Source organism: Gallinula chloropus (genome assembly GCF_964237585.1).
Source record: "Gallinula chloropus genome assembly, chromosome: 1".
Classification (NCBI taxonomy): domain Eukaryota; kingdom Metazoa; phylum Chordata; class Aves; order Gruiformes; family Rallidae; genus Gallinula; species Gallinula chloropus.
Window position 1 is genome coordinate 135,001,472 of NC_140085.1, and position 27,038 is coordinate 135,028,509.

Here is a 27,038-nt window from a genome sequence, read left to right on the forward strand (position 1 = left end):
ATAAAGATTTTATGTGGTCAAGAAATGGAAATGCTTGTATTTCCTTTAATTTTCATGATGCTCCATTTTAAATAAAGGATAATGAAAAAAATAAGTCACATTGCTATGAAATATGGCAATAGGCCAAACTTAGTTAAAAACATTTAAATCACATTTAAGTCATTTTGGCTTCAAAGGCAGCTACTTTTATTGCACATTTAATAAAAATAATCCTGGACAATTAATTAATAGCACACTATCTCCTGAGTCTTGTGATATGCTGTAATCACTTGAGGTAAAACATCTTGGTCCCCAGGAGTGTATCACCATCATAACTGTTATTTCTTTTATATAAAATGTGGAGTACAGTCGTCAAGCTCTGCGTGTTTGAGACTTGAGGTCAATCATTCCTATCAACCGCAAATGTTACCATTCCCTGGCTGGAGAAGTACAGGGTCAAGCATGTGTATCCTATGGAAGAGTAGTCATCTGTTTCAGGACAAGTACATAGAATAAAAATTAGCTTAAGTTTTTCCATGTGCACCTGGCATGTCTATTTAAATAAAGAACACCAAAGTAAACATTAAACTCACATACACCCACAGCCAAGCTCAAAACCACGCTTGATATTCTGGCAGTTCTTCTGGAATTGATTGGCAACTTTTTTAATAGGTTAGACACAAGTCCTGGAGGCAACAGGCCTAGTTCATAGGGTATGTCACCGTGATGAGGTGGAAGCGTAACTGGAGCACATGCAAGGGTGAGTTAGGAGGAAAAACAGTTGCAGCAAAGATGTGGTTGCGTGGGCTTTATTAGTGACAGTGTATAAAATTATGATCTCCAGTCAGCCTGCATGTACTAAAGACTGATCTGCCATGTCAACACCACTCTGCCCTGCTCACTTGAGTAAGCTGGGGTATGATCGCACTTCTGCTTTATGGCATTTTATTCCTCATGTCTGTGTTACTGCAGTGGAGCTGTGTGGCTTTTGGTTACACGCTTTAACCGACCAAATCTGGAAATATATAACCTCTGTTTCAGTTTTACCATTTGTAAAGAGATGATGGGAAGGTGGCTATGGTTCCCATGAGACCTATACAATTACTTAACCTAATTTCCACTATGCAGGGTTCTGATAAGCCCAGAAGGCTCTCTAAAGCTGTTTTCTTCTTTAAATGAGGCAGTAGCCTCAAAATATGCCTTACCCTGGTCAGTTCTGTGCCAGAAGCAAAGGAAATGCAAACTGCTGTCAATGTTTGCTGCTGAAGGGCTTTGATCATGATGGATTTGACGTAAATAGTGATCAAGGCTGTTACAAAGTACTGTCCCACAGTGTGTGAGTCTTAATGGGTGCTGAAGTTTCAGTGGATCAGTTCTCAAAATCTTCCAGTAAGCAGTGGAAAACACAAGTGCGCACTTGTGTTGAACAATGGCAGGAAAACTAATATTTTAATGAGCAAGAGAGAGTGGCTTTACTTCAAATGGTATTTAAAATCTTCTTGTAGTTGATAGTTAATTGCTTCATTTTGTGGCCCCTCAAATATATGTTTTTTATGAACCAGGAAAATGCCTCTCAGAAGATATCTGGGATATTGCTGTTTTTTCTGCTGTGATGTAAGGCAGGAGCACACAACTCATCATTTTCTTCTTAAGAAGCTTACATTAATTTATTTTGACATCATTTTAAACCCATATAGTAGCTTAGGACTATCTGTTTGTGCTACCTTGCTATTTTAGACAAGTGATGCTTTGCGTGAGACTGTTAATTTGGCAAAGGGCATGGGTTCACATTTGGTTTTCATAGACTGATAGATTTAAAGGCCAGAAGAGACCATTATGATCATCTAGTCTGACCTCCCACTTCAACTGGGGCACAAGCCTCACGCAATCGTTACCGCAACAAGACCATGATGTCAATGTGAGCTAGACAGCAGCTTAAAGAAGGCATCCAGTCCTGAGTTGCCTTCCTTTAATTTTTAGCATTAATTTTTCCAACTTCAGACTCCAGTCCCTGGATCATGTTTTATAGGCATGCAGAGTCAAAATGAAACATCATCCTCAACTGTCCTCTTCAATTACATGTCTGTGATTTCATCTACTTGGATTTATCCTAAGCTTATGGGAACATTTTTGTTGTATAGTTGTCAGACCATGCTAAATGGACGTAAGCATGCTTTTCACTTTATACTGGATGTTGTAAAAACAGTCGCAAGGCACGCATGGGAAGTCAAGATCTCTGGCTAGGTCTGTGTTGTAAGCCTGGCTTTTGGGTTTTGAGAGCAGTTTGCAGCAGCTGAGCCAACAGGCGTGAAGCCTCTTCACAAAGCAAATGCACAACAGCTATTGTCCTTCTTTTGAAAAACAACCCCTGCACTTCTAAGATCAGTTTTTAATAAATGGATAATGACAAAAAAATATAAGGAAAGACAGGTGGCAATTTTTAAGAAATATTACTTGCCTACTTATCTAAGAAATTCCTTATCTAAGAAATATCTACTTATCTTCAAATATACAGTTATAATTTGACTCTGAGAGAATGGCAGTAGAATAATAGGAGGGAGGAAGGAAGATACTTTGAATAAGCTTATTCAGCTGCTCATTTTCACCTGTGCTCATCGTGGGAACATGCTTTTTCCAGACTTAAAAGCTAGCTACAATTTACTACCTCCAGAATTCTGGTCTATAGCACTGCATCAATTTTTCAAGACAGTTGGAGCTCCAAATCTGGAGTTCAAGTTTTATACAACCTGGGAAGTTTTAATGTGTGGATGCAAAATGAGATTCTGATGCTGTGAAAAGTCTGTGAGCAAATTTCTGCTTCTGAAATTTTAATGTTTCTCAGATCCTTTCCATCTGCCCCTGTGCAGAGTAAAGAAAGAGAGCAGGGCTTGAACTCTGCTTCTGGTACATACTATTATGTGGTAGCCAGAGTGGTGCTATGGTCCATATAGGAATGGAATAGGGGAAAGAACTAGAGGAGGATACTGCCAGGAGAAAATCTGAGTAAACATACTGCAAGAATCGACTGAGTTTTATGACCTTTAAAACTTTCAAGTCAAGCCACTTTTAAAAGCTGACATTCAGTGCTTGCCCTAGTGAAACTGGAAAGACTGACGTTAATTTCAGAAAGCAGCTGCCAGGTTCTTGCTATCTTGTACAGCATTAATACAACCTGATGTTCCTCAACAAAAGTTTAACAAAATTCTGATAAGTCTTCATATAAAAAGAATCCAATTTTTTGCATATCAAACTGCAAGGGAACAAACTGTACAGTTTGAAAATGACACAGTAAAAGGAGCAGGAGCACAGGAATGCATTAGCTCTAATTTTTATAAGGCATCTAACTTGTTTAATAGCTATCTTCCATTTTCACACTTGGCAAATGCAGAGGACATTGAGACCTGTGTAAAACCACAATTTTATGTATGTATATGGGTTTGTGTTTATGTTCACTGAATAGATAACTTAATTCTAGATTTTTTTTTCTTTATCCAGGATTTGAAAATATCCTGGATATAATCTATATATAACTTAAGGGTAAATGAATTTCTGTTTCAGAGAAAAATATATTCTTTTTATATGAATGGCCTTAGTTCAAAACACTTGGGATATTGAAAATCACTCCAGTTTTCTGTAACAGCTTTGAGAGCATTTTTTTTCATAATGTAGATCCTGACTGTTAGTATTTGTTGTGTCAAATCATCCAATTGAAATTCAACAATCACAAACAAGTATATAGTTTTAATTTTAAATCTTTTTTGCATAAAATATTACAACATGTATAGAATGAATATATGGGCAATAAGACGGCATATAAATATCAACTCAAGAGTGTTTGCACATTTGGACCTCCTTAACAAACTGGTTTTTAATGACAAAGATTATCTGATACTGTAACTATATACATGGGGGGGGGTTTACTGTGCGTTGAGTCTCAGCTCTACAAAGGGCCATTAATGATCTTTCACAGCACAGCTTATAGAAATGTAATGTACAACTCAAACTGTTCAGTAAAAAATACCCATTCTTTTTACTCTTTGTTATACTGGGCTATAAAATAAATGCAGTGTAAAAGGTATTTTTACAGCCAGAGCTTGTGATACACGATATGCGTGGCTCTGCAGGGATGAAAATGCCAAAATTATGTACTTCAAACACACATCATCCTTCTTGGAAGGGTTATATACATAAAGCTATCAGAATTCTGCCCTATCTTTAACGTAACAGGACTGACTGCTCCTCTGGTGTTTACAGCATCAGCTCCGGTAAATGCCAAAGTATGTCTGGTTCAGCAGTGACATACTGCCGGCTCTGTCCGTTTGTAGCCGTGTGCAAGGAGGGGTAAGGAGACTGCGCAGGCAAGGAGCAAAGTGTTTGGAAACAGCATGAAATAGGCAGGGAGTAACAGCAGTGGAGAACACACACATTATGTGTGTGTGTGGAGATGGAAAAAACATGGATGAGAGAAGTTGGGTAAGTTCGTGGTAGCCGAAGGGACTTGAGCGATGGAATGGATACATGGGGGTGAGGGGTGTAAGTAGTATTGTGAAGAAGACCATTAATAAAACGTGAGGAGGGATGAAATTAATGAGAGTTCTGCAGAGACACTCCAGCCTTGTGAGGGCCCAGTTCTGGTATTCTCATTCAGTACTTCTGACACGCTGGGGACTGCTTGGAGGACAAAGTACAATTACAAGGCAGGGACTGTCAGAAATACTAAGCAAGGGACTAGTCTCACACACGTTACATAGGTGAATAACCGTGAGAAACAGACTGTCTTGCCAGCAGTGCCCAGGATTTCGAAATGAAGTATATGCCCCTGAAGCTACTGAAAAAAATGACTGTTTACAGTCATTTAATGGCTTGCTGCTTTCTTCTTCTTTTTCATGTACTCAAGTTATGTTTACCAGGGTTTTTTCCCTCTCTGTGGAAACTTTGCATTTCATGCAAAACTAGGACTTTTTCATGCCAGTGTGCTTCCAGAAGATGGAATTTCTTGTAAAACAGCAGCTATCATGAGATGTATAGTAAAAATCAAGAAGCTGGTACTTGTAGGTTCCGTAGTGCACTCACTGCAGGGTCCTGGTCCTAACGCAGCCAGACCAAGGAGCCTTCACACATCACTTCCTCCTCCTCCCCATGCTCTTGGATTTCCTTCCTGTGGATATGAAGGGGGCAAGGGGGGCTGAAACTTTTGCTTCTAGACCTCAATCTCACATGCAATTGTACAGTGGCCAGGACGCAGCCTCAGATCTGGAAGCTGGAAAGCAACGCTGAGCTCTCACAGTTGCATTTATTTATTGCAGCCCTGATCAGTTGATAAACACAGATGCAAACAACAAGTTGTCTCTCAACAACAACTAGTGAAGGTGCAGTCTGTGAGTAGATATTTCATTCCTATGTGTAGAAAGGGTGTTTTTCTTTAGACTGTTTTATTTAAAAATGTAACTCTACTGAACTAGGAAGCTGTGAATCCCAAGAAGAAATTGCTGACCCAACTACAGTCCCAAAGGGGCACGTGATCGGAGACCTCAGTTATCAGCAGGCTTTTAAATTCAGATGTTAGACTGACAGCAGGAAATGAGAAGTCAAATGTTCTCAGACAAAATAAACCATTTATTTTAGTGAAAAGTTTTACCTTTCCTGCTCTTCTCCTTACTTCTTCCCTCCCTTTCCCTAATTACTTAATCTAGTTTTATAGGTCCTCAGAAACTCTATTTTCTAGAACTCACTCTTATCTTGAACTTCTCTTCTTTCTTGTTTTGTCATACCTGATGCATAGACAAAACATCTAATGGAGCATGTAAAAATGAAAGTCTCGTGTTCATACCTGTGTAATTGCAAAATCCTGAAAATCTATCTGGTTTTCAACTGTTCACCTACACATTGAGTTCTTCAAAATGCTAATGTATTCTTTTTCTTTTTCACAGCAAAATTTGGAGAGTAACCTTACCAACCTTATTAAAAGGAATACTGAGCTGGAAACTCTTTTGGCAAAACTTATTCAGACCTGTCAACACGTAGAAGTGAGTACTGACATCCATTTGTACTGACATCTATTTGAAGTACTTATAAACTTGATTGCATTAATTTTCAACATTCAGGAACAAAAAAATAAGTTCAAAAAGCACAGCACTGAATTAAAATAATAGTAAATTGATTTGGAGCTTTTCCACTGGTCAATGGTATTCTTGATACAGATGAACTCCTTTACATTCGAGCACATCCCCTTTTAATTACAATACGTTTGTATGGTCCCCACCACTGACATACTTGAGCACATCACTCACTATATGTAATATATTTAATTGTAATATATCTTGTTGAGTTCTATGTGAGGTAGAGTAATATTTACAGGTGGAAAACTAAAGCAAAGGAATTCTAGTGCTCAGATCCACAACAATATTTAGGTTTCTACGGGCCACAGGTTATTTTTTCTCTGAGTTAAGTATCTAGATACATTTGTGGACTCAGTCATACATGAAATCTATGTATCTTCAGAGGAAGAAAGATGCTTTTACAGGCCTTTGAGTTACCTCAGTTGCATATTCCACTTCGAGTATCACAGAATATCTTTAGCAGGGAGGGACCTGAATCTGTATTCCCCCCAAATCTGGAGAAATTTTTTAGATGGCCCAGTGGGGCCTGCTGCTCTAAATGCAAATGAAAATAATCAGGCTACTTCAGCCATGGGAGCTGACTCAGGAGGAAATCAGTCCAAAATAGATTCTTTTTTAGCAAAACTTTTCTTTTTACATTTTGCCATACTGTAAGACCTTTTCAATTCCTTACAGCACATTCAGGTCAACGAAGCTATGAACACTATGAATAGGAAGTGTCCATCTCATGCAAAACTTGCAAAAGACAACACAAGTTTCTGCTTTCTGCTAGTAATCATTGCAGATACATCTCCAGGGCATCAAAACTTTATCACCAGTGCTTTCCTTGTTGTCAGTCTCAGCCATGAGTCTCAGGTGACACACCAGACACAAAACATTTAAACCCTTCCTCCAGGTAAATTGTGGGTGAGAAGCACTGGAAGGCTAGGGAAAGCTCAATATTGTGAGGTGCATACACTTTTTGACAGATATACTGGATTCACTGAGGTACAGCAAGCCCACAGTTTGCAGTACTGTTAGTTTTCATAAGTTCTAAGTTGAAGTTGGCATGGGAAAGTTAATGGGTAGAAATCAGATGAGGAGGTGGCACAACATAGATACTGCGGATTTAGAGTGAAACAAGCTTCAGACTTCAATCACAGAGAAAAGTTTTTTCAGTTGAACAGCTATTTACTAGTCAGATTACCAGGGAAATCTTATTTTTCCCATGAAAAATGGTTGGGTTTTCATTTGCACTACAATGCTGTCTGTTGACAGGCTTCTTCATAAAACCATTTCACTTCTGACTCTGTTGCAGTTCCTGCAGCAGCCTCGTTTACTCAGCAAAGGGTGCACTGTACAGGCAGGCAGCATTAAATAGTAATAATGTTGTGTAGAAAAGGTATTCCACTTTGAGTATGGTTGTCTCTTTATGTGAAAGAAAGCCAGGTTTCTTCATTAGTGCTACCTAGGGAGTAGCCCTGGGGAATTGGAGTGAGGAAGGGAACCTTAACCCAGACTTTCTGAAACATGTATAATTTAAGAGAAAGTTTGATGTGACATGCACTACTGTAACACAGCCACCTGCCAGCTCTGCAAAAAGGTACTCTCTTCTTAGAGAAGCCTCTTTTTCTTCCTTATAAAGTCCCATGGAAGTGCTCCATAGGATGACTTTTGTGCAGTCTCTCTGACTAAAGTTCAGCAGGAGCAATTTCTCTTGTGAACAGATTCAAAGTCACGTCTTGAAAATCTGGCACCTGCTGAAGTACTTTGCTGACTGTGGCAATGGCATGTGCTACTGAAAAAAATATCAAAGAACAACAGAAAAAAGTCCACCCAAAAAGCCTGAAGTAAACAAAACCAACCCAAAAACTAAGCCACCAAAGAGATTCTCTCATCCATTTTTGTATCTGCTCCACCTCTGTGGAACCTCACTGACTTCGTGGGGCCCAACAAAATCATGAAAGTCTATCCACAGTATCAGACTTGAGGTGAAGGGTTGAGTTCTTTGTATAGGCAGCATTAACGTTGGGCAGAACAACTGTAGCATCAGCTGGAACGACTGTGGTGAGTAATGAGAGACAGAGACAAGGCTCATTTTTTACCTCTGTGTATAAAACTCAGAGCAAAACCCATGAAGCAGATGGGCCCAGGACGACATAAGGCCTCCTCCTCATTAGTGGCCTATGTCCAAGATGGGCTAGATCTGGAAATTTAAAATTGCTCCTCCATCTCCTCTGCAATTCTGCAATATATTACCAGCTCTGAGGTTTAATATTACAAAAGGTCCAACTTCTTCAACTGGTAACAGATGCGCTGCTCTCCCTGGAGTCCTGTTTCAGAAAATTTCTCTGTAGACACAAAGCAATAGCGGCAAAGTTGTTAATGAATTCCTACCACGTTTTATTCATCAAATTAGTCTAATTAGCATTTAAATGAGCTAAATATTAAGAAATGAGCCTCAGTCAAAACCCTGGACCTAGGCTGTGCTGGAAATCAGGCAAGTGGGGATGTGGAAGTAAACTTTAAAGCTATCTCGGTTTCTCAGAGCTCTGTGAAAACTTCAGATATGATGTGGATGTCTCCAACGTTAGAGAAGATGAGGCATCCATTTTTTTGTTTTAAAGTCCATACGCTCTCTTCCTTTGTACTGCTTCCTGATAGACATTCATCCCAAACCAGGAACCTGAATGATGCAAAGTATGTTGGTTGTAAAGTTAATGTTGCAAATTGAAAATTACAAACTATTAGGAAAAGAAAAGCTGACATTTCCAATGACTGCATTAGTGTTGCCACATGAACTCACTCAAAGGTTGAAACCCAACAGGTCATTTTAGAGGAAATGTTTCCTTCTTCATTTTTTGATACAATATATTACAGATAATGATGTGGAATATATTGACACGATTTGCAAACATGTAAAAACATAGGTAGTACCTGTTAAGAACTGCTGTTACATCCCTTGATTTTCCTTACTGAATTTTAAATAATTTTAATAATGTTGTTTTAATGTCAATTTAGATTTTTAAAAATATTTGACAAGAAAAAGAAAAGAAGTTTTGGCTTTCACACATAATTTGAAAGTTGAAAAACAAGGAAGGAAAGGAAATTGCTATTCCTTGTGTTGAAGTTACCAAGTTTTTATTATAAATAAATATATGAATTTATAAATATAAAAACTTTCTAAAAAGTTACATTAATAAACATTTTTGTGGAAATAAACTCCAAAACTTTTTAAAGCCTTTTTCACCAAAAAATTCAACTTTATATGTAAAATGAAAAAGAAATGTCTATTTTGGCTTTTGAAATGGTGCAGAAGCTGATGTTTCTGAAAATGAACAACAAACAGGCTCTGTGTCTTTTGAATAAATGAATCCCTGCCAGCCAAACCAAATGTTGTCACACAGCCACTGTTTCTCATCAACAGAGCTGTTAATGGCTTCCCAGCAACCAGCTTCGATGCAGATTAATTATCTGCCCATACATCCTTTGCATCAGGCAAATTGCAACTTCATTGTTAGCAAAGGCCAAATCCCAATATCCCTGGTTTATAACTAATGTGCATTCCCTTCTGAGAGAGAGTTGTTTCCCATCACATAAGCAGGCAAGCACCGGCCAGGTATTTTTGCTCTCTGGAAGCTGGACACCTTCCAGCCTCTGGGGATGGGGGATCTGGGGCTGCCTCTCATCCCAGCAACGGAGGCATAAATTTTGCCTGGTTTTAGATAGAATTTGTCAATTTGTGGCAAAATTTATCATGTTGGGGTACCTGATCTTCAGAGACTAGAGAAATCAATTTGCAGCTTTGCATTCCTGTGTGTGAGTCCAGGTATATTGGCGTGAAAACTTTTGCAAATAAATCAAGCTAAACCTGTATTCGTTACTCCTTTAAGTACAGCAGAGATAATAAGTGGTTAATAATAATAATAGAAAGTCTGTTTTCATGCTGAATATGAAAATATGGTCTGTGCTAAGCAGCACTTCATTTCAAAACCCCCATTTTGTCAAAGAGAAGAACACCCTGAAAAGGGAATGCTTGAGACAATAACACTCCTTTCTGTCCCAGATCTTTCCATTTCATTAGGAGCACCCTGGCACACTGGCCTTACTTCTTTCAGACACATCCCTAACATGTTTTTTATTTTACACTCATTTTTCCATCTTTCCACTCTCCCTTCTTCTTAATCCCATCTGTCATTTCTTGGTTTTGCAGAAACCCCAAAGGCTGTTAATCAGGAAAGTTTTGTTTTTCCTTCCTTGGAGACAATGGCAGGTCTATAACCCAGGCTGATTTCTCCCCCTCCCTGTCTCTGGGGGCGGCTTTCTGGGTTGGCCCCTGTGATCCAGCTCTGCTCCTCACTCCATTTAGGGAAAGCGGCTGTGGCTGCCTCCCCAGGGACAGCAGGCTTGGCTGTGTCAAATGATAAACTGATTCACAGGATAAAATACAGTTTTCTCCATAAACTGAGAAAATTACTAGCCATTTCTACTCCATCTGAAATATGTTTGTTTGTAGATGCACTTCACAGTGCTCACATCTCGTAGTACTTTTTTTCCTAGAAAACTTAAAAAAAAATTCTGAATTTTAGCTTTAAATTCTGTGTCCATTCACCCAAAGAGAGAGCCTTCTAGCATGTGTGGCTCTTAAAAGTCCCTAAAAACATGTGTGCATGTTGGGAAAGCAGCTATCTAATTCTGGAGCTGTTATATGAGGAAGATGTTTGAGGGAAAAGGAAGTCATGTATTTATGTCTGCTTTGGCATATATGAACAGTCTGGGTACAAGCCCCCTACCTCAGCTGAGGGAGAAGAGGCTCTAGCTCGATCCAGTTACAAGGCTGCTGTAATTCACTCGAGACAAACATGCTGTGCAAATCACTTGTGTGAATGAATGTTCCTGTAGGAGCCTTGGACGCATCTTCCAAAAACACTGTTGTAAAATTGGGATTGGCAGGCCTGGGATATGGCAATACAGGTTAATTGCTGAGTGACAGCACCCCTGTGGCCACTGCCAGACCGTGTGCTGGAGGAGCATCAGCATGGCCATGCCCCTGAGTGCCTTTGGGACACCTTCCATACCTGTCCCTGACAGTCTGCAGTGCTGCCACCCCCTCACCCCCTGCACGTGCAAGGCGATGGGGGCCGCATCCTGCTCTGCTGTCCTGTGGCTTTGCCAGCTGTACACAGCCGTGGAATTAGCCACTTCTCAGGGGAACTGGTGAAGCATTTAGTGCTGTGAGCACTTACGTTCTCCCCTTGGCTTTAGTGTCACAGGTTTCTCTGGCTGACAAAGTGCTATGTCACAGCAAATTTGCTTCTTTGTCATAGTTTCCAAGGCATATTGCTTCCATGAATGTGTGAGGCTTTTGGAAACATCTTTTAGATCATGGCATTAATTGGCATAAGACACAAATTTGACCATGAACGTCTTCTGACTGTTACTTTTTCTCCAAGGAAGTTTTTTGTTTCTGGACTTTTTTCCTCATCTCTTCTAGGAAACATATGATTAAACGTCTGTTATATAGTCAATACCATGAAGCGTCTCTCATCTGTTAGGCAGAAACATAATCTGAACTCAGCTGGAGGAAAAATTGGAGCAATTATCTGGGGGGGAGGGGAAAGGAAATAAGTTTTGCTTGTAGACAGCTTTATAACATCTGTATCTCAATCTTTCTGTTTGTTTTGTTTTGTTTTCAATTCACCAAACATCATAGGAAGCAAATTCTGGACACTGCTGCAAAATCATTTTTGGTTGTGTAAAGAAGGGAAGGCATTTTCCTCTCCCTGTGTAACCCTCAAACTGCTGCATGCTTTCTGTTTTTAATGGAACTGCTCAGTCTCTAGCTCACTTCTAAAGATCTGCTGCAGGCTAAATCTCAGCATAAAGTTCCCAGTCAAAAACTGTTTTTGTATGTGTCAAGCAGTGTTATTTATAGCTGTTATATAATCACCTGGAAAAAAATATGTATGTTGAAAGACCCTTTATTTCACTGGCACAGATACTGAACACTCACATATATCAGATACATTTTAAATCAGTGTACCAACAGCAGTGCAAAAGGGATGAAGAGATGAAGAGGGCAGCACCTGGAAAATTCTGCTCATGCCTTTTTGTGTGTCTAAATTTGAGTTTCTGTTAAGCTACAAGCAAGCTTCTTCAAATTTTGTGACAAAATGTCTCCATCAGTTTCATAGCATTTATGTTTCTTCGGGAAAAGTAAAATCAAAACTTGGCCATCAGCATGAATCCCTGAAGATACTCAAGCATTTAAGAGGCTTTGTCTGTGATAGTTAAAACCAGCAACTACTCTCTTTTCACTAAATTTCACGGTACTCAGTCCTAGAGATTTGGGACCATTCCAGTCAAAGCCTGAGTAAGCTGAGAAGTTCTCATTAGGAAATTTAGGTGGCTACATGGCGATATGGAATATTTATTCAAGGATGTCTTAAGTTGCATGTCCAGTAAGCCCTAGCCTAATACTGAAATATTATTTGCCTAAAGAATTACTTGCTTTCACAAATTGCTAATTAAATGTATAATTGTGTGTGTGTGTGTATATATATATATATATATATGTAACTAGCACTTTGCATACATTTTATGTATAGTTTAAGGACATGCTGGAATATGTTATTGCACCTACAACTGTTTTTGTAAATTGGAGTCATTATTATGATAACAGGTCACATGGATTGTACATAAACTAACTGCAACGCTTGCCATTGCCTTTTAAGGTGACCAGTTCCCATTCGCTCCATCTCTTTAGTTCACTATTGGTCACTGATTAACTAATGCAGCAGGTAATGCTTTGTGCCTGCCATCAGTGAAGATAACACTTCAATCAAAATCTTGTTACTTTTTGCAACCTTCTGTTTTTGAGATGCTTACCTTTATGGGAACAAAATACTCCTCAGTTCCTCTTTTTTCTGCCTGACATAAATACCTGAACAACAATTAGAGCAGTAAGGATACCAACAGTGTTAGTCCTCTAGCAAGTATGTTAAACATCGTGCTAGAGACCCTGGATGAGAGTTTTAAACTCTTGGTTACAAGGGCATGGACTTCATCTTCATCAAGGGACAGGCAGTCCTTTGAACTTCTGTGATTCTTTTAATTGTTTTTGTTTCTCTACCCCAGATGAACACACCAAGTGGAATATTTTGCTCAGTGTGAAACAAAGGCTCAATGTCAGCAGGAAAAAAAACCCAAATAAAAGCAATAAATAAGTAAATATAGTTCAGTTCAAAATATATTTTCATTATTTAGGTTCAGAGAAAGGACTAACACAAAGGACAAAAATAATGACTGAAAATAAATTATTTTGGCCCTTTAACTGCATCTTGCAAAAACACATCATTCTTAGGGCTTAGTTTCACAGTTTAATCTGATTTTAAGCCTCACTGCTGCTATAAATCCCCCCACCTCTATTTCAGCCCTTCCCACTACATTTCTCTACCTGATTCCCATATGTTTGTGCCACTGCCTGGTCAGCCAGGTGAGTTCAGCCCAGCCATTTCCCCAGGTGGCCACACCAGCACTTACGGACGGAAGGAAAACAGGGAATACCTTTCCAGTTTTGGCAGGATGATCCCAGTGCAGTTTGTCTCTCAGTAAATGTCTTTTCTCCAGTGTGCTTCCCTATCCTGAGAAATGTCAGCTGTAGTTCCAACACGATGCTGCATTTGTGTTTTGCGTGGTTCACTGAAGCAAGCCCAGTCAATGGGCTGTACAGCTGTCAGCGCCTCTGGAGTAGCTCCTGATGAGAACTTTCCAGACCATCTGAGTTTAAGATTTTTTTAATGGAAGTCACAATTTTCTTATTTTCCATGAAATTTCTGGGTTTGTTTTGTTTTATGATTAGGTTGTAAATGTCGCCAGAGGACTGCAAGGTATCTCGGTGGTTAGTTTCTCAACAACATGCTTCAAAGCACAGTGGGACAAAAAAACCTTTGAAACAGTATTTTAATAAATAACATGAGTATTTCAGACTTCTAAAAAAAGGTTTACTTTTCATCAAGATTGAGGTAGATAGTCTTATCAGCCTGACCCAAAGTGGTTAAGCTATCCTGGCCCAATCCATCCTTCATTCACAAAATTCCTAAGTAGCCAGAGTAAGTTGCTGTATTTTTTGCACTGACCTTTGTTTAACCTGCTCTGAGGCTGCCTCTCCTGGTTAGAGATAGATGTGGAATGCAAACACAAACAGAGCCTCTGGCACACTTGAAACGGGAGATGACCATTCCTTTTTCTCTTGCGCCAATTCCAAATAGAGGAGTTGTAGATGATCCATTGAGATGGCAAGCTGATTAATATCACATATTTCCAAAGGCACAGTTTGTCATAATAGATAAAATCAGTTCTACACTTAGACTAGACAAAGTCCCAAAAAGCTTTATTCCAGGAGTTGCTTTTGCTCTACAGAAGACTAAATTGAATAACCCATGATACCAGACAGGGATGTGAAATGAAAGAAGTTTGCATCCATGACTCTCACTCAGTCTAGCCACCCAGAAGAATAAAGGGAAGATGTGTTTTCACAAATGTGTATTAATTGTTATCCTTTGTATTTCCATTAAATACCTGAAACATGGATGATGTCAAAATACGACATCAATGTGTTGTGATTCTATGAAGAAGTTATTCACTGTACAAAATGGAGTAATTAAAAAATACAGATGCCTCTCTCTTTAGATGAGTATAATCCTTTAATCCCAGGTAATGTGCTCCACATGTACGTTACAATGAAGAAAGTTTTCCTAAAGTAACAAGGTACAGTCCATTACATGTCATCATTTTGGATTGTTTTTTTCCTTTCTCTCAGTTTATGGGTTTGGTGCAAGAAGGAATTCGGGCTCAAAATCTAGACTGAAATATATGGCAAGGATGTTATAGGTTTTAAATTGAATCACTGCAATTTTATTTTCTGATGGTTTTGCTTCTTTGTGAGTATGTAGTAATTCTATAACCACTACCTCAAACCTATAAAGAAAAGCTGATACCTCTTATTTACCTATATGGCCACAACTGGAAAGAAATTATTTATTGGGACATTAAGACCATTTTTAAATACTAAAATTGAAACTCAATGTCTACCTTACTTTCCAATTATTACATTCTTTCTGCAACCTATTTTCTTGAATTTTGCATGCCCGAAAGAACACTATTGAATAAAAATTTCTCTGGTTTTGCTTAATTTCCAAGGCAATGCACTCTTAAAAAAAGGAGGCCACTTCTAATTTAGGGTGTCTTAATTTATTTATCATTTAGACATTATTTGCCAAAAAGATATGTGCATTTCCATTTGGGGACAAAATTGCCTCACCCATAAAGAATCCCAGAGGGAGAGTTTTGCTCCTGAGAGGAAAATTCTGCTAAGACACTAAAATATCCTTTGATTCCAGCCTATCAAATGGGGAAGTTTTCGTGGTTATGAATCTTGCCCTCTGACACTCTGTTTGCCTTTGAATTAACCAGAGAAGCTCTCCTGTAACCTTGAACCTCTAGCCATGTTGTAGTTCTGTGATTTCCCAAACATCTGCTGGGGACTTTGAAACCACCACATTCATTTTCTTATGACCAAACCTGCAATTTAGCTCAGGTCTCTGAAGATGAAAGCCAAGGAAACCTCTGCAGAGAGTAGAACACTTTCCAAAGCAGTTCTCAGCTTGTGGAGATGAGAACAGCTGGCTTGCTCACCCCTTTGGGTTGGGAGGGCTTGTTATTTCCAGCTCCCTGTCAGACATCTGAGGAACCCCCATTTTTCTTTTTTTTTCTTTTTTTCTACACCCACTCCCTGAGGCAAAGGCCAGCAGACCCCATCCATCTGTCTGAAAAACCTGGAAGGAATCCTGATCTTTTAATTTTTTTTTTTTTTTTTTTGGTAAACTGTCAAGTCTTTGGCTATTATAGAACCAGGAATAGCTTCCCCACAAAAGCAGAAGGACTAGAATCAGTCCTTGCTTTCTCGTTCGCAGCAGAAAATGCCATCATTTTTTTGCTAAATAGTAGCAAGATCTCCTAGTTAATTTTAAAACTTTTGTGGTGTGAGAGAGTTTCTAAAAATCATACCAACAAAACACAGAGGTTTAGGTTCAAAGTAGTTTTGCACATGTTTTCTTAAGGAATTTGCTGATGCCAAAAAACATGGGAAATTTTCTACCGAAAGGTTTCCCCAAGACCTGTGTAAACTCTCAAGCAATAGATATCTCAGATTAAGGGGTTGATACTCATCTGGGGTGAAGGAAGCCCAGATTTAAGTCTTCTCTCTGCATAATCCAGAGCCTCCCACAACCAGTGTGAAGGACACAGTCTAATGCACTTCTCTAATGCAGCTCTCAGGCTCTTAATGAACTCCTTGGAAAGAGGGTTTGTTTTAAAGTGGAAAAATGTAGAACGTAAAACCTCAAATATTTTCACCAGACAGAACTCGCATTCCTTGGCCAGCCCCAGCTGGAAGTTATTGTGAAGGTTGCTGTTCATCAAAGGCCGCACGCAGAAGGCAGAGCCTTGCGCTGGTATTTCTGCAGCACCTGTACAGAGGAGCCCTGCTCCATGCCTGTGGCTCTTTGGTCTGACATTTGACTCCTCAGAAACATACAAGTAAATAATATTCAATGCTAATCTCCCAAATAGTCCCTTTAGGGCCACAGCTAATGTGGTGCACTTAAAGTTCGGCATGTGCTCAATTACAAAGTTATTACCGAATAAGAGGACTTCTAGGCTGAAAATTTGATTAAGGAGTATTTCAACTTGAGAAAAGCCCCCAGATTAAATATTGGGGTTTTTTTCATACAAAGCTCAGACATATCAAATAATTTTGGAATATTCTTTTCACTTTTAATAAGCGTGTGCAAGCTATAAAGTTGGAAATGTCTTCAACTGAAGGTTATAAAAGAGTATACTTTTCAGATTTCAAAGAAAAAAAGAAGTCTGCAGTCAGTGTGTATGAAATCCAAAGTTTTTTTCCAAGGTTTTTCTTAGTCTGGAGTTTTTAAATTAAGATTTAATTAATATTTTATTATTCAATCCAACCAGAGCATTAAATGAAGCAATGTTGACTTAACATTAACTGTAAGACTATGTTTCATGACAGTTACCCCAAAGATTAATTGGATCTGCTTGACAAAATGAATTCATGACATAAGTGGTGATAAAAGTAACACTTAGAGTGGAAGCTACTCAAAAATCCTATGAAGTGTTACCATAATTAAGTGTCAGTCAGCTCTGGCACGAGCACATGTCTGTATTGACACAGAGGGAGTTGTGCAAGTGTGAGGGGGATGTCATCATTGCCCCAGACTAATCCCATTTGGGATTCCCCACATTTCGATGGAATTTCAGTGCACTAGTGAAACTGGTGTCAGGGCTGGGAAAACTTTTGCACTGAACAATTTGTTGAGATCAGTTCTGTAGAGCTTCATGCCAAAGTACAGTGTATGGCAGGAGGATGTCCTGCACACCGGCTGGTGGGATGACAAGAAAAGGAGGAATAAGAAGTAAGGTGTTGATTGACTGGTTCTTCTAGACTCCTTGAGCATATAGTGGAGAAACATTGGCACTGCCAGAGGCTTTGGTTGAGCTTCTGTGTGCTCTATCTTTCCTCATGGACCATGGTGGGAAGCCAGGCACAACAAACAGCTAGAAGATAAACAGGCACCTAAAACTGCACAGTGGAAGTGCTTTGTACATCTTCACCTACTGCGGGCAGATCTCCCCAGTGGTTTTTGTGCCACCTCACCCCTTCTGGAAACAAATATATTTCCTCTTTATAATCCTGATAGCTTAATTTATAATTAAGACTATAAAATATGCAATCAAACTTTTTATTTTATGAATGTTTAAGGATAATCCAAAACTTTAACGAAAGCAGGCCTTTGTAAACAAGTCCACTCGTTGCCCAGAGGATGTAATGTATTTCACATAAGAAGGTTATTTGTAAAATTGGCCCTGGTCCAAATTTAGATATATAAGCATTTTCTTCATCTTAATGAGCTCCATAATGTGCTTAAAGGTAAATGCATGTTTAAACACATTGTTGGAATTAAAATAAGAAGGTTGAGGCAGATCAAGGGATTCATTAGACTGAAAAATAACCAAGGGGAGAAATATCATTACTTGTCACCTGTAATTGTTCCCTGTTGTTCTTCACCACAAACTCTTACTCGCCCAGTGAGTGCCTCTAGGAGTAGTTGGCAAGGGCTGAAGATACTTCACCCTCTTAGCAAAATGCATAAGTAAACACAGCTCTGAAATCACTCCTTTAAATTTTTCTTTATTCTAGGTATGATTAGAGTTTTTTCCTTTTTCTCTGACTTTTTTTGCATCCATGTAAATTACACATACAACTGCTGGTGGGGAAGTACATTCTTCTTGTCAACATACAGAAGGTTCGCTTTCCATTGAAAAAAAAATCCATCTCCTCCAGAAGCAAAACAATTTCAGAAGAGAAACATTTTTTTTCTATTTTAAGGGGTTGGGTTTTTTTTTACAGAACTCAACAATTTCCATTGAAAGCTAATATGGTTTTTGAGGGGATTTTGTGCTAAAAGGTGTTTCAGTGGCTCGTATACTTACACTGTGGAAGACTACATGAGCACAGCTATAATTTTCTAGCTGATTCATTTCTGAGGCAAAGTGACAATAATAAAGCAGTGGATACACAGGGCTTGGTAATGTCGCTTGGATCTTCTGTAATTTTAATCTTTCAGGAAGCAGTATTTGGACATTTAAAATAAAAGACAATATTTTCAAGTGTTAAATCCAGCAAATCAAACGTTAGGAATCATTATGAACGGTTCAAATCCCACTTAAAAGAGGCGACTGTTCACTTGGCTGTGAGTGAAGCTGTGGTACTCTCTGCTGTATCATGGTGGGATACTTAAGGCTTACAGGGCTTGAAGGAGAGACCAAATGCATTCACAGAAGATAACTCTTCTGAAGATTAGGAATGGTGTAGAAATTGTGCCTGATTCAAGAAGACACTGAGTTGCAAATGGTTGGAGGATGAGAAAAAGATTCATGAGAATTGTCATCCATGCTGAAAGAGACTTCTTCCCAAGATGCTTTACTAGCATATGCTGGCACTAGCAGCAGTGAGAGACAGGATATTGCACTAGACAGACCGTCTGATCTGGTTCTTGTGCTCCTACATGCATATGTGTTCACTACAGTCCTATATACAGTTTGATTCTGTGATGTCTTAATTACTTCCTGAGGAGCCTTCCCTTTTCACTGATGTCAGCTGTACCTGGCATCTCTCACCAGGCTTTTCTCACTTCAATCAGAAATACCTGATGAGTACCTATCTGCAAGTCCTACCTCCCACAAACAAGACGTTCAGACTTGGTTTAGTATTTCACAAAATCCGAGACAGGGAAAACAAAATAACTTACAGGTTATACACAGAAAGGAGAGAAAAAAACCCCAACCATTTTAGAAATTGCAAATTTTAAATTAGGAAAAGGAAATTGTCCAAAAATATTTTCCTAATCAAAACTGCTTGCTTCATAGGTAAATGCATCCCGCCAGGAAACCAAGCTGATGGAAGAATGTGACCAGCTAATTGAAATAATCCAGCAAAGACGACAAATAATTGGAACCAAAATCAAGGAAGGAAAGGTAAAAGCTTTTCTTCTTCTGTAGTTCCCAAGTAGGTCAACAATGCTAGCTCATGCTTAGGGCTTTTTGGCCGTAGGTTCTGTACAAATTTGTAAAAGTCCTTACATAGTCCCAGGTTACTGCTACTTTCATGTAAAGAGGAATGAAATATGTCAAGATTAGTAAACTAGATCTCATCAGTCTGTCTGGTATTTATCTTACTACACCTGATTATGATTTTTAAGGATAATCACAGAAATTATGTCACCATCAATAAATGATAATAAAATGATGGCTAATTAATGATTGTTTCCCTCTGTTGTATGTCTAACTGTTTCCCCTCACAGTTTTCACTTTCACAAAAGTGTCACAACACTTGGTATTATGGCTAGCAATTGTGAATATGTTAGTTTAGATATTTTAATTATTTATTAAAGTACTGTCACAAAAATAATTATTTAAACCAATGTTCATTCTTGAGAATAGGAAATTTAACTTATTAAGAAAAATAATACTTAAAACCATGCAGGAAATTAAATGAAGTGGGCATTTCTAATTACTTAAGTACAATGATTCTAAATGACAGACATATTGAGCGTGAAAAAATCTCTGATATTCAAGTTTCAATCCATTTTGCTAACAACCTGTTAAGTCAGAAAGACATTAGAGTTGAATTAACATTCTTATTTTCTAGCTACATGGTGTTTACTCTTTAACTGCTAAACCAGCTAAGTCAAATATAAACTCTTCTTGTGTGGGAAAACCTCAGGAAAGGAATAAAGTCAAGAGCAGGTTAAATGGTTCATGTGGCTGTCAAGATATTCCAATTAACTTGAAATAAAAAGCCTGTAGGCAAGACCTGACTTAAACATGTTTGAAACCACAGGTCCTGCACATTGTGTGACAGAACCTGAATTTCCTCATGCTGTTAACAAAACAGAATTCCCTTCAAAATGTAAAAGATGACCTTCTGCATTATTGTTTTGACTCTGTTTCTCTGTGCAGTGAGACCAGCTGTGCTTCCGATGAAGTAGAAAACATTGCATTCATTTGGATTTGTGCTCTATACATGAGTTGCTTTTAAAAACTCAAATGCTTGCTAAGATGTGTTAGATGTCCATTAGAGCATGGAAGATTTATAATACAATCGACTCAAAATTTATTTGAATTTAGCTGAGTCTGTCCCCATTCTTTGTTCTATGTGGTTCAACGAAAAGTGGTATCAATGGAGGTCCAGTTAGGATCTGGAATGCTTTGCCCCACAGAAATCACAGAAATCACAGAATTATCAAGGTTGGAAAAGACCTAAAAGATCATCCAGTCCAACCATTCACCTATTACTACTAGCTCCCACTAAACCATGTCCCTCAATACAACGTCCAGTCTTTCCTTGAACACCCCCAGGGTCGGTGACTCCACCACCTCCCTGGGCAGTGCATTCCAGTGCCTGACTACCCTTTCAGAGAAGTAGTGCTTCCTAATGTTCAGCCTGAACCTCCCCTGCCGCAGCTTGATACCATTCCCTCTAGTTCTGTCGCTGTCTACACGGGAGAAGAGGCCGACCCCTAGCTCACTACAACCCCCCTTAAGGAAGCTATAGAGAGCCATAAGGTCTCCTCTGAGCCTCCTCTTCTCCAGGCTGAACAATCCCAGCTCCCTCAGCCGCTCCTCGTAAGGCCTGTGTTCCAGACCCCTCACCAGCTTAGTAGCCCTCCTCTGAACGCGTTCCAGGGCCTCAAATGTTGCATAAGTCAAAAGATTCAAGACGTTCAAGAGACTGATGTGAAAAACCACTGGAAATTCTGCCCAATGTACTTTCTTTGAGAGGGCCCGTGCCTAAGAGTCTTTCTGGAAGGCAGGGCACAGCAGATTTGTCTGTAGGACTATAGTTACAGCCACAGACCTGGAAATGCCTAGGTTTAAAGTTCTAGCTATGGCTGCAAGCTGTAGATTCAGGCAGTGTCCTGCAGCTCCAACCTTAATCTCACCCATAACTTGAAACCTATAAAAACCCACAGAGCATGTAGCACGAAAAAAACCCACTTAAATATCAAATAAATAATTTTAGTTCAGGTACTGTTCCTGCTGTTGGAGGGAGGGCTGGACAAGTAAGTTGAGACTGTGCTTTTTAAAGTTTAGAATCAACATTTTTCTTGAAGAAGATATAGAAGAAAAGAATCAAGCAAACAAAAGCATAGTTCATTTGTAGACCTCACAAATAATGACATGCCTCCTAATTGCTAAGAGCTCACCATTTATTTCAGTTCATTGTTTTGTTAATTAATAAATAAGGAGATGAGCTAAGTAATACTGCAAGGAACATTACCCTGGTTAAACTGGTGTAGACTAAATTGAAATCTCTGCAAATGCACAGTTAGAGAAAACATTATGGCATTATTTCATCCTAGAAGCTGGTCAGATCATTAGCATTATTGAAATCTTTATGCTCTCTCAGCATTTTTCCCTTTTTTTTTTTTTTAATCTTTAGAAGAAATACCAATGTTACAGGACATTAATCATTTGGCCAGTATTTTCTTTTTGAAAGTTTGCCAAAAGATTTATTTTCCTGCTGGTTTCTGATGTCAGGTAGGTGCACCGAGATACCCTTATCTCTGCTTAAGTTGTAATTATACCTAAAATTTAACTTAGCAGCTTCATAGCTTGTGCCCTAATTGCAGAGATTGAGAACTTTATCTTGGTTACAAATGTGGATATTTCTGCCAGTCTACGTGGTTGTTGGTTTCCTCATTTTGCTTGTAACTGGGTCTTAATGCCTTTCTAAACTCCAGAATTATTTCATTTCCTTCCTATGTCTTACTCCTGTTTCAACTATGATGCTGATGTGATAACAATGGGAAGGACTCCCAGACCTTTCAGGAACTAGAAGTTTTGTCAGCCAACATTGTCTTCAAATGGAGGACTGACGATGCCCCTCCGTAACCTTTCAGCTAATGATTACAGTCACATCTACTGTGTTTATCTCCAGCACGTATGTTTGCAGTAATAATAATCAGCTCTCCAGCACTACTGTGCTTTTGTCCAGTTAAAAATATCCAACAAGAAACCGCCCTGCTTGATTAAAAGCACATGAGGAAAAGGGTGGGCATATATCTTGTTATTAGAATCAAACGGCTGTTTTCTGTCAAGTTTTATTTTCAGATTATTTTTAATGAAATTCACCTCAGTGATAGGGAAAAAATGAAAGGAGTTAGTCTATGAGATGCCTTTAACACAGATCTCATGCTCAGGGAAATGGTTATCCAAATAGCCCTCAGTTATCATGTAAGCAGAAAGTACCAGGAAATGACGTTTCTTCTGTTGGAAAATAGTCCAGCTGTGCTTGTTTTGGCTCTCTCCAGTTGTTTTCCATGTGGAAAATATTGATGCAGAAAGGCTGTGCCTGTCCCCTTACTAAAAATGTTACATGGCTAGTAGAAGGGGCTCACTATCAAGCCAGTGTGAAAAAAGCTCTTGTCAGCAAAGCCATTCATCCTGACTTCCCCCGCCCTTTCATCCCAGCTTTGCCTCGGAAGTGCAAATGCAATCATGATTTGTGACCTCGGAGATGTGACTGCTTTCTTATGTTTCCACTCAAGGTGGTGAGGTTGAGAAAACTGGCTCAGCAGATTGCGAACTGCAAACAGTGCATCGAGCGCTCGACATCCCTCATCTCTCAGGCTGAACAGTCGCTGAAGGAGAACGATCATGCTCGCTTCCTGCAAACTGCTAAAAATATCACTGAAAGGTAAAGACATTCCTCCAGTGTAACCTCCAGTTGAGGCAACTTTGTTGTCACAGTTGTCACACTGTGTTGTCCCACCACAGATGTGGTCAAAGGCGGGGTCAATTAAATTGACGCATTCCCCAAAACACTAATTTTTGCTGTAGCAGAGTGGGAAGGATGCTAAATCAAAACATCTCTTTGAAAAGAGAAACAGTTGAAACAAGGTGCAAAATAAGAGTCAGAACAGTAAGAGCATGCACAATTGAAGGCGGTAGCATGGATGCCAAACAGATGTTTGGTGCTAAACACACTACAAAACAGGTTTCTGGAAGCAGAAATTCCTACTCCGTGAAAAAATCCTGAGATTGGAAAAGAAATTATGCAGTGAATACATTCCTTAGAAGAAATTTGGAATGATCTTAATGGATTCTTATTCTTCACAAAACAGCAAGTGGAAAGTAACAAAATGTGTAACTTTAAGATGGTGTGATACACATCTCTGAGGCGGCCCACTCAAAGGGTTTGAGATTCAACAGCCCAGGGTGTCTGGAAGTTATGGCAGCCTTTGTGTTGGGTCTCTGGGCACAGGGAACTTTTACTGCTCCTGGGATCCTAGCATTACTGGATATATCAAGGACCCAAAGAAAAGTCAGCATGTCTTTACTGGAAATTGCACGGTCAGAAAATTTGGTCTGATTTTCAGTGTAATGTTGTGAATGCTGAAAAATTCCCACTGAATTTCAGCAGTATTTTCTGATGAAAAAAAATAAGTTGTTGGAATCATCAGCTGTTTGGCTATCAGTCAGAGAACAAAAACAAACAAACAAACAAAAAAAAAATAGTATCTAGAAAACAAAGAAGAAAACTATAAAAAGTATGCTCAACTATTCAGCTATTTTTTTATCTCTGTGTTTACATTATATCTTCACATTGTCCAGCCATTTTTTATCTAATTTGAAGCATGAAATTATGAAATTCCCTACTCCTTTTTTTTTGATTATTTTTTAAGGCTATGACTTACTCTGGAGTGCTGTATGTAGGTTCTCTGAGCATCACAGAATTGTAAGGGTTAGAAGGGACCTCAAGAGATCATCTAGTCCAACCCCTCTGCCAAAGCAGGTTTTCTAGGACAGATCGCACAGGTAGGCGTCCAGAGGGGTCTGGAATATCTCCAGAGAAGGAGATATCTCCAGGCTTCACCAAAGGTGTTTGATCGATTTATAAATAAGCCAGCAACACTGAGTTGCCCATTATGGGTTCAGAGGATTGAATATCTATTGAGAAAGGCAAGGCAAGGCAAAGCAAAGGAAGTGAAGGCAGGGCAGTAGATTAAATTTGTTCTGTCACACTCAGACCCTGGTTTGTATTCTGCCACCAACCTATATCACAGCACTGCTTCCCAGCTGAAGCTGATAGTAAACTACCACAAGTATCATGACTTAAAATCTGAAGTGAGGGTCTGGTCTTTCATTCAGTGTTCAGTGGAACAAGCAGTAAGGCAGAAACCTGTGGAGACACAAAGCTTTTGAACTGACTACCAGGGAAAATTCAAGAGTTGTATTTTGAACTTTTAAACATGAACAGTTGCATCATAAATACAGTCACAGGAGAGACACTTGGGGAGCAGAAATGAGACCAGCTGACATATGTGCCCATTCAAACCTAATTTTTGGCTATCACAGATTGCTTTCTGTAATGAGATGGCTGTGAACACCCTGAAAATCAGAGAATCATTTCAAGCAGTGAATAAATCTGAGGGGGAAAAAAACACCAAGTGTTTGCAGAAAAATTGCAAGTAGAAAAAGAGACTAAATCTGATTAATAAATTATTCCCCACAAGTAACTCTCTTCATTCTCCTGTGGTAAGCAGTATTTTGTTTGCTTCTAGACTGCTCATGTAACAGTCTCACCAGGGCTCTGAGCTCCAGCAGCTAAACAGTCTCCTGAAATTATGGTCATTGCATTTCTTTATGCACATATTTCAAAGTAATTGCAGTATAATATTCTCTGTTGTAAGCACAACAGGTAACTATGTATAGCAAAGACATTACACACTCCACAATGATTTAGGTCGTGCATCATTTACCGTGGGTGGAATGCATTTATGCTAGAAAAACCCTTTCCAGCCACATACCGTGTCAGATAGAGTAGGGAAGAAGTACAAGAAGAAACTCAGTCCTCTGCACCTACTGTAGTGAGATGGTGTTTGATCTGTTGAGCTCATTAAAAACTGACTTTCACACATGTACTCACAGCGCAGCCTTTGCATAGCCCTAAACAAAGTTCCAAAGGGCCTGGTGATAACGGTCTTCTTCATAATAAGTGCTTTATGGAGGTATTCAAAGAAGCTCTTCATCTTAGGTATCTGCCAGTTGATTTCTCAGCAAAGCCATTGTTAATTCTGTAGAGGTGTTTGCCCTAACACAGGCCCTACAAGAAACCAGTGTATATTTTCTCTTACTGGATATAAAACAGCGTAGTGTGACTGCAAATGAACTACCAGGGGTCAAAGGAGTGGGGGAGGAAAAAAAAAAACCCCATGTGAAAGAGCTCAGGGAATTTTACCTCTAAGTACATGGGGCAAGAGGCTCTTTGATTATCCTCTCTAAAAAAAAACATTTGTACTATCTGTACTAGGATCTACTTTAAACTAAGTTCTACAACCACAGTTGCAAGAGAAACAGTGCTAAAAACCCTATAATATGAATTACTGACTAAGAAACCTCCTCAGCTCAGCTTTTGAAAACTATGCTGAGGACAATGAGATGTACAGCTCGGGCTTTGACTTTCCCAACTGCATTTTCTGAAAATGCTGCACAAATATACACAAACATAGTTTTTAGTAAGCATTTGGCCTGGAGCTATTCGAGTCACATCTACAGAGAAATACTCTAATTTGGGAAATTGTTAATTGAATCAATCAAAATATTTTGATCTGACATGTGTCATGAATGGCAGATAACTGACGTATCTGGCGTGTTTGCCTCCAAACTCAATTAAGAAATGAGGTTTAATAATCTCTTTGCTTAAACGGACCAAACTTTCTGTAAACATACCCAGTATCCAGTTCTCCAGTAACAAATATTTTGAGATATCAGGCTGAAGGATCTGAAAGATAGGCCCTAATGGCAGTTTTCTTGTGAAAGCTGGCCTCTCTCTATTGGTATGGCTGGATAGACAGAAAGCGGATGTAGCTCCCGAAATGAGGAAGGTGAGGAACCTTTTCAGTTTTGGAGGAAAAGTAAGCATGCACACATGCTTTGCAGGGAAAAGCCTTTCAAAACAAACTGTACTGATGTCTATTTGTTTTATCTCCCCCCACCTCATGCTTTTAAGTTAGCAGCAGTGCGCTGTGCTGAGCAGCTGAGGAGGTTGGGGATCGGCACCAAGCCCTTGGGATAGCAGTGCCAAGGAATCCCTGGAGCAAAAAAAATGCTGGAGAAAACAAGGGTTAGGGGAGATGCAGCATCTGTCAGGATTGCTTAAAACATAGATAATTATGGTGCTGCCACTGCTGTGTTTCACTGGGTGATTAGAAAGAGCAATTTGAAGTGTATTGTTGTTTGACCAATATTTTGTTGAAAACTTATCTGACATTGCATATTTAGGCAAAAGCTAAGTAATGAGGGATTTTTACTGGA

At 39.1% G+C, this 27,038-nt stretch overlaps 1 protein-coding gene across 2 annotated transcripts in view; it reads left to right on the top strand.

Annotated features, from left to right (window-relative positions):
• The window catches only part of MID1 (midline 1), a gene marked incomplete at both ends in the record, with an annotated part of 97,036 nt that overhangs the window by 47,616 nt on the left and 22,382 nt on the right, over nucleotides 1-27,038 (top strand). For both annotated transcript variants that reach the window (XM_084272824.1, XM_084272825.1), the window contains 3 exons: nucleotides 5,910-6,005; nucleotides 19,587-19,694; nucleotides 23,270-23,418. In XM_084272824.1, coding sequence (XP_084128950.1) covers nucleotides 5,910-6,005; nucleotides 19,587-19,694; nucleotides 23,270-23,418 — 353 coding nt within the window. The remainder of the gene's footprint in view (nucleotides 1-5,909; nucleotides 6,006-19,586; nucleotides 19,695-23,269; nucleotides 23,419-27,038) is intronic.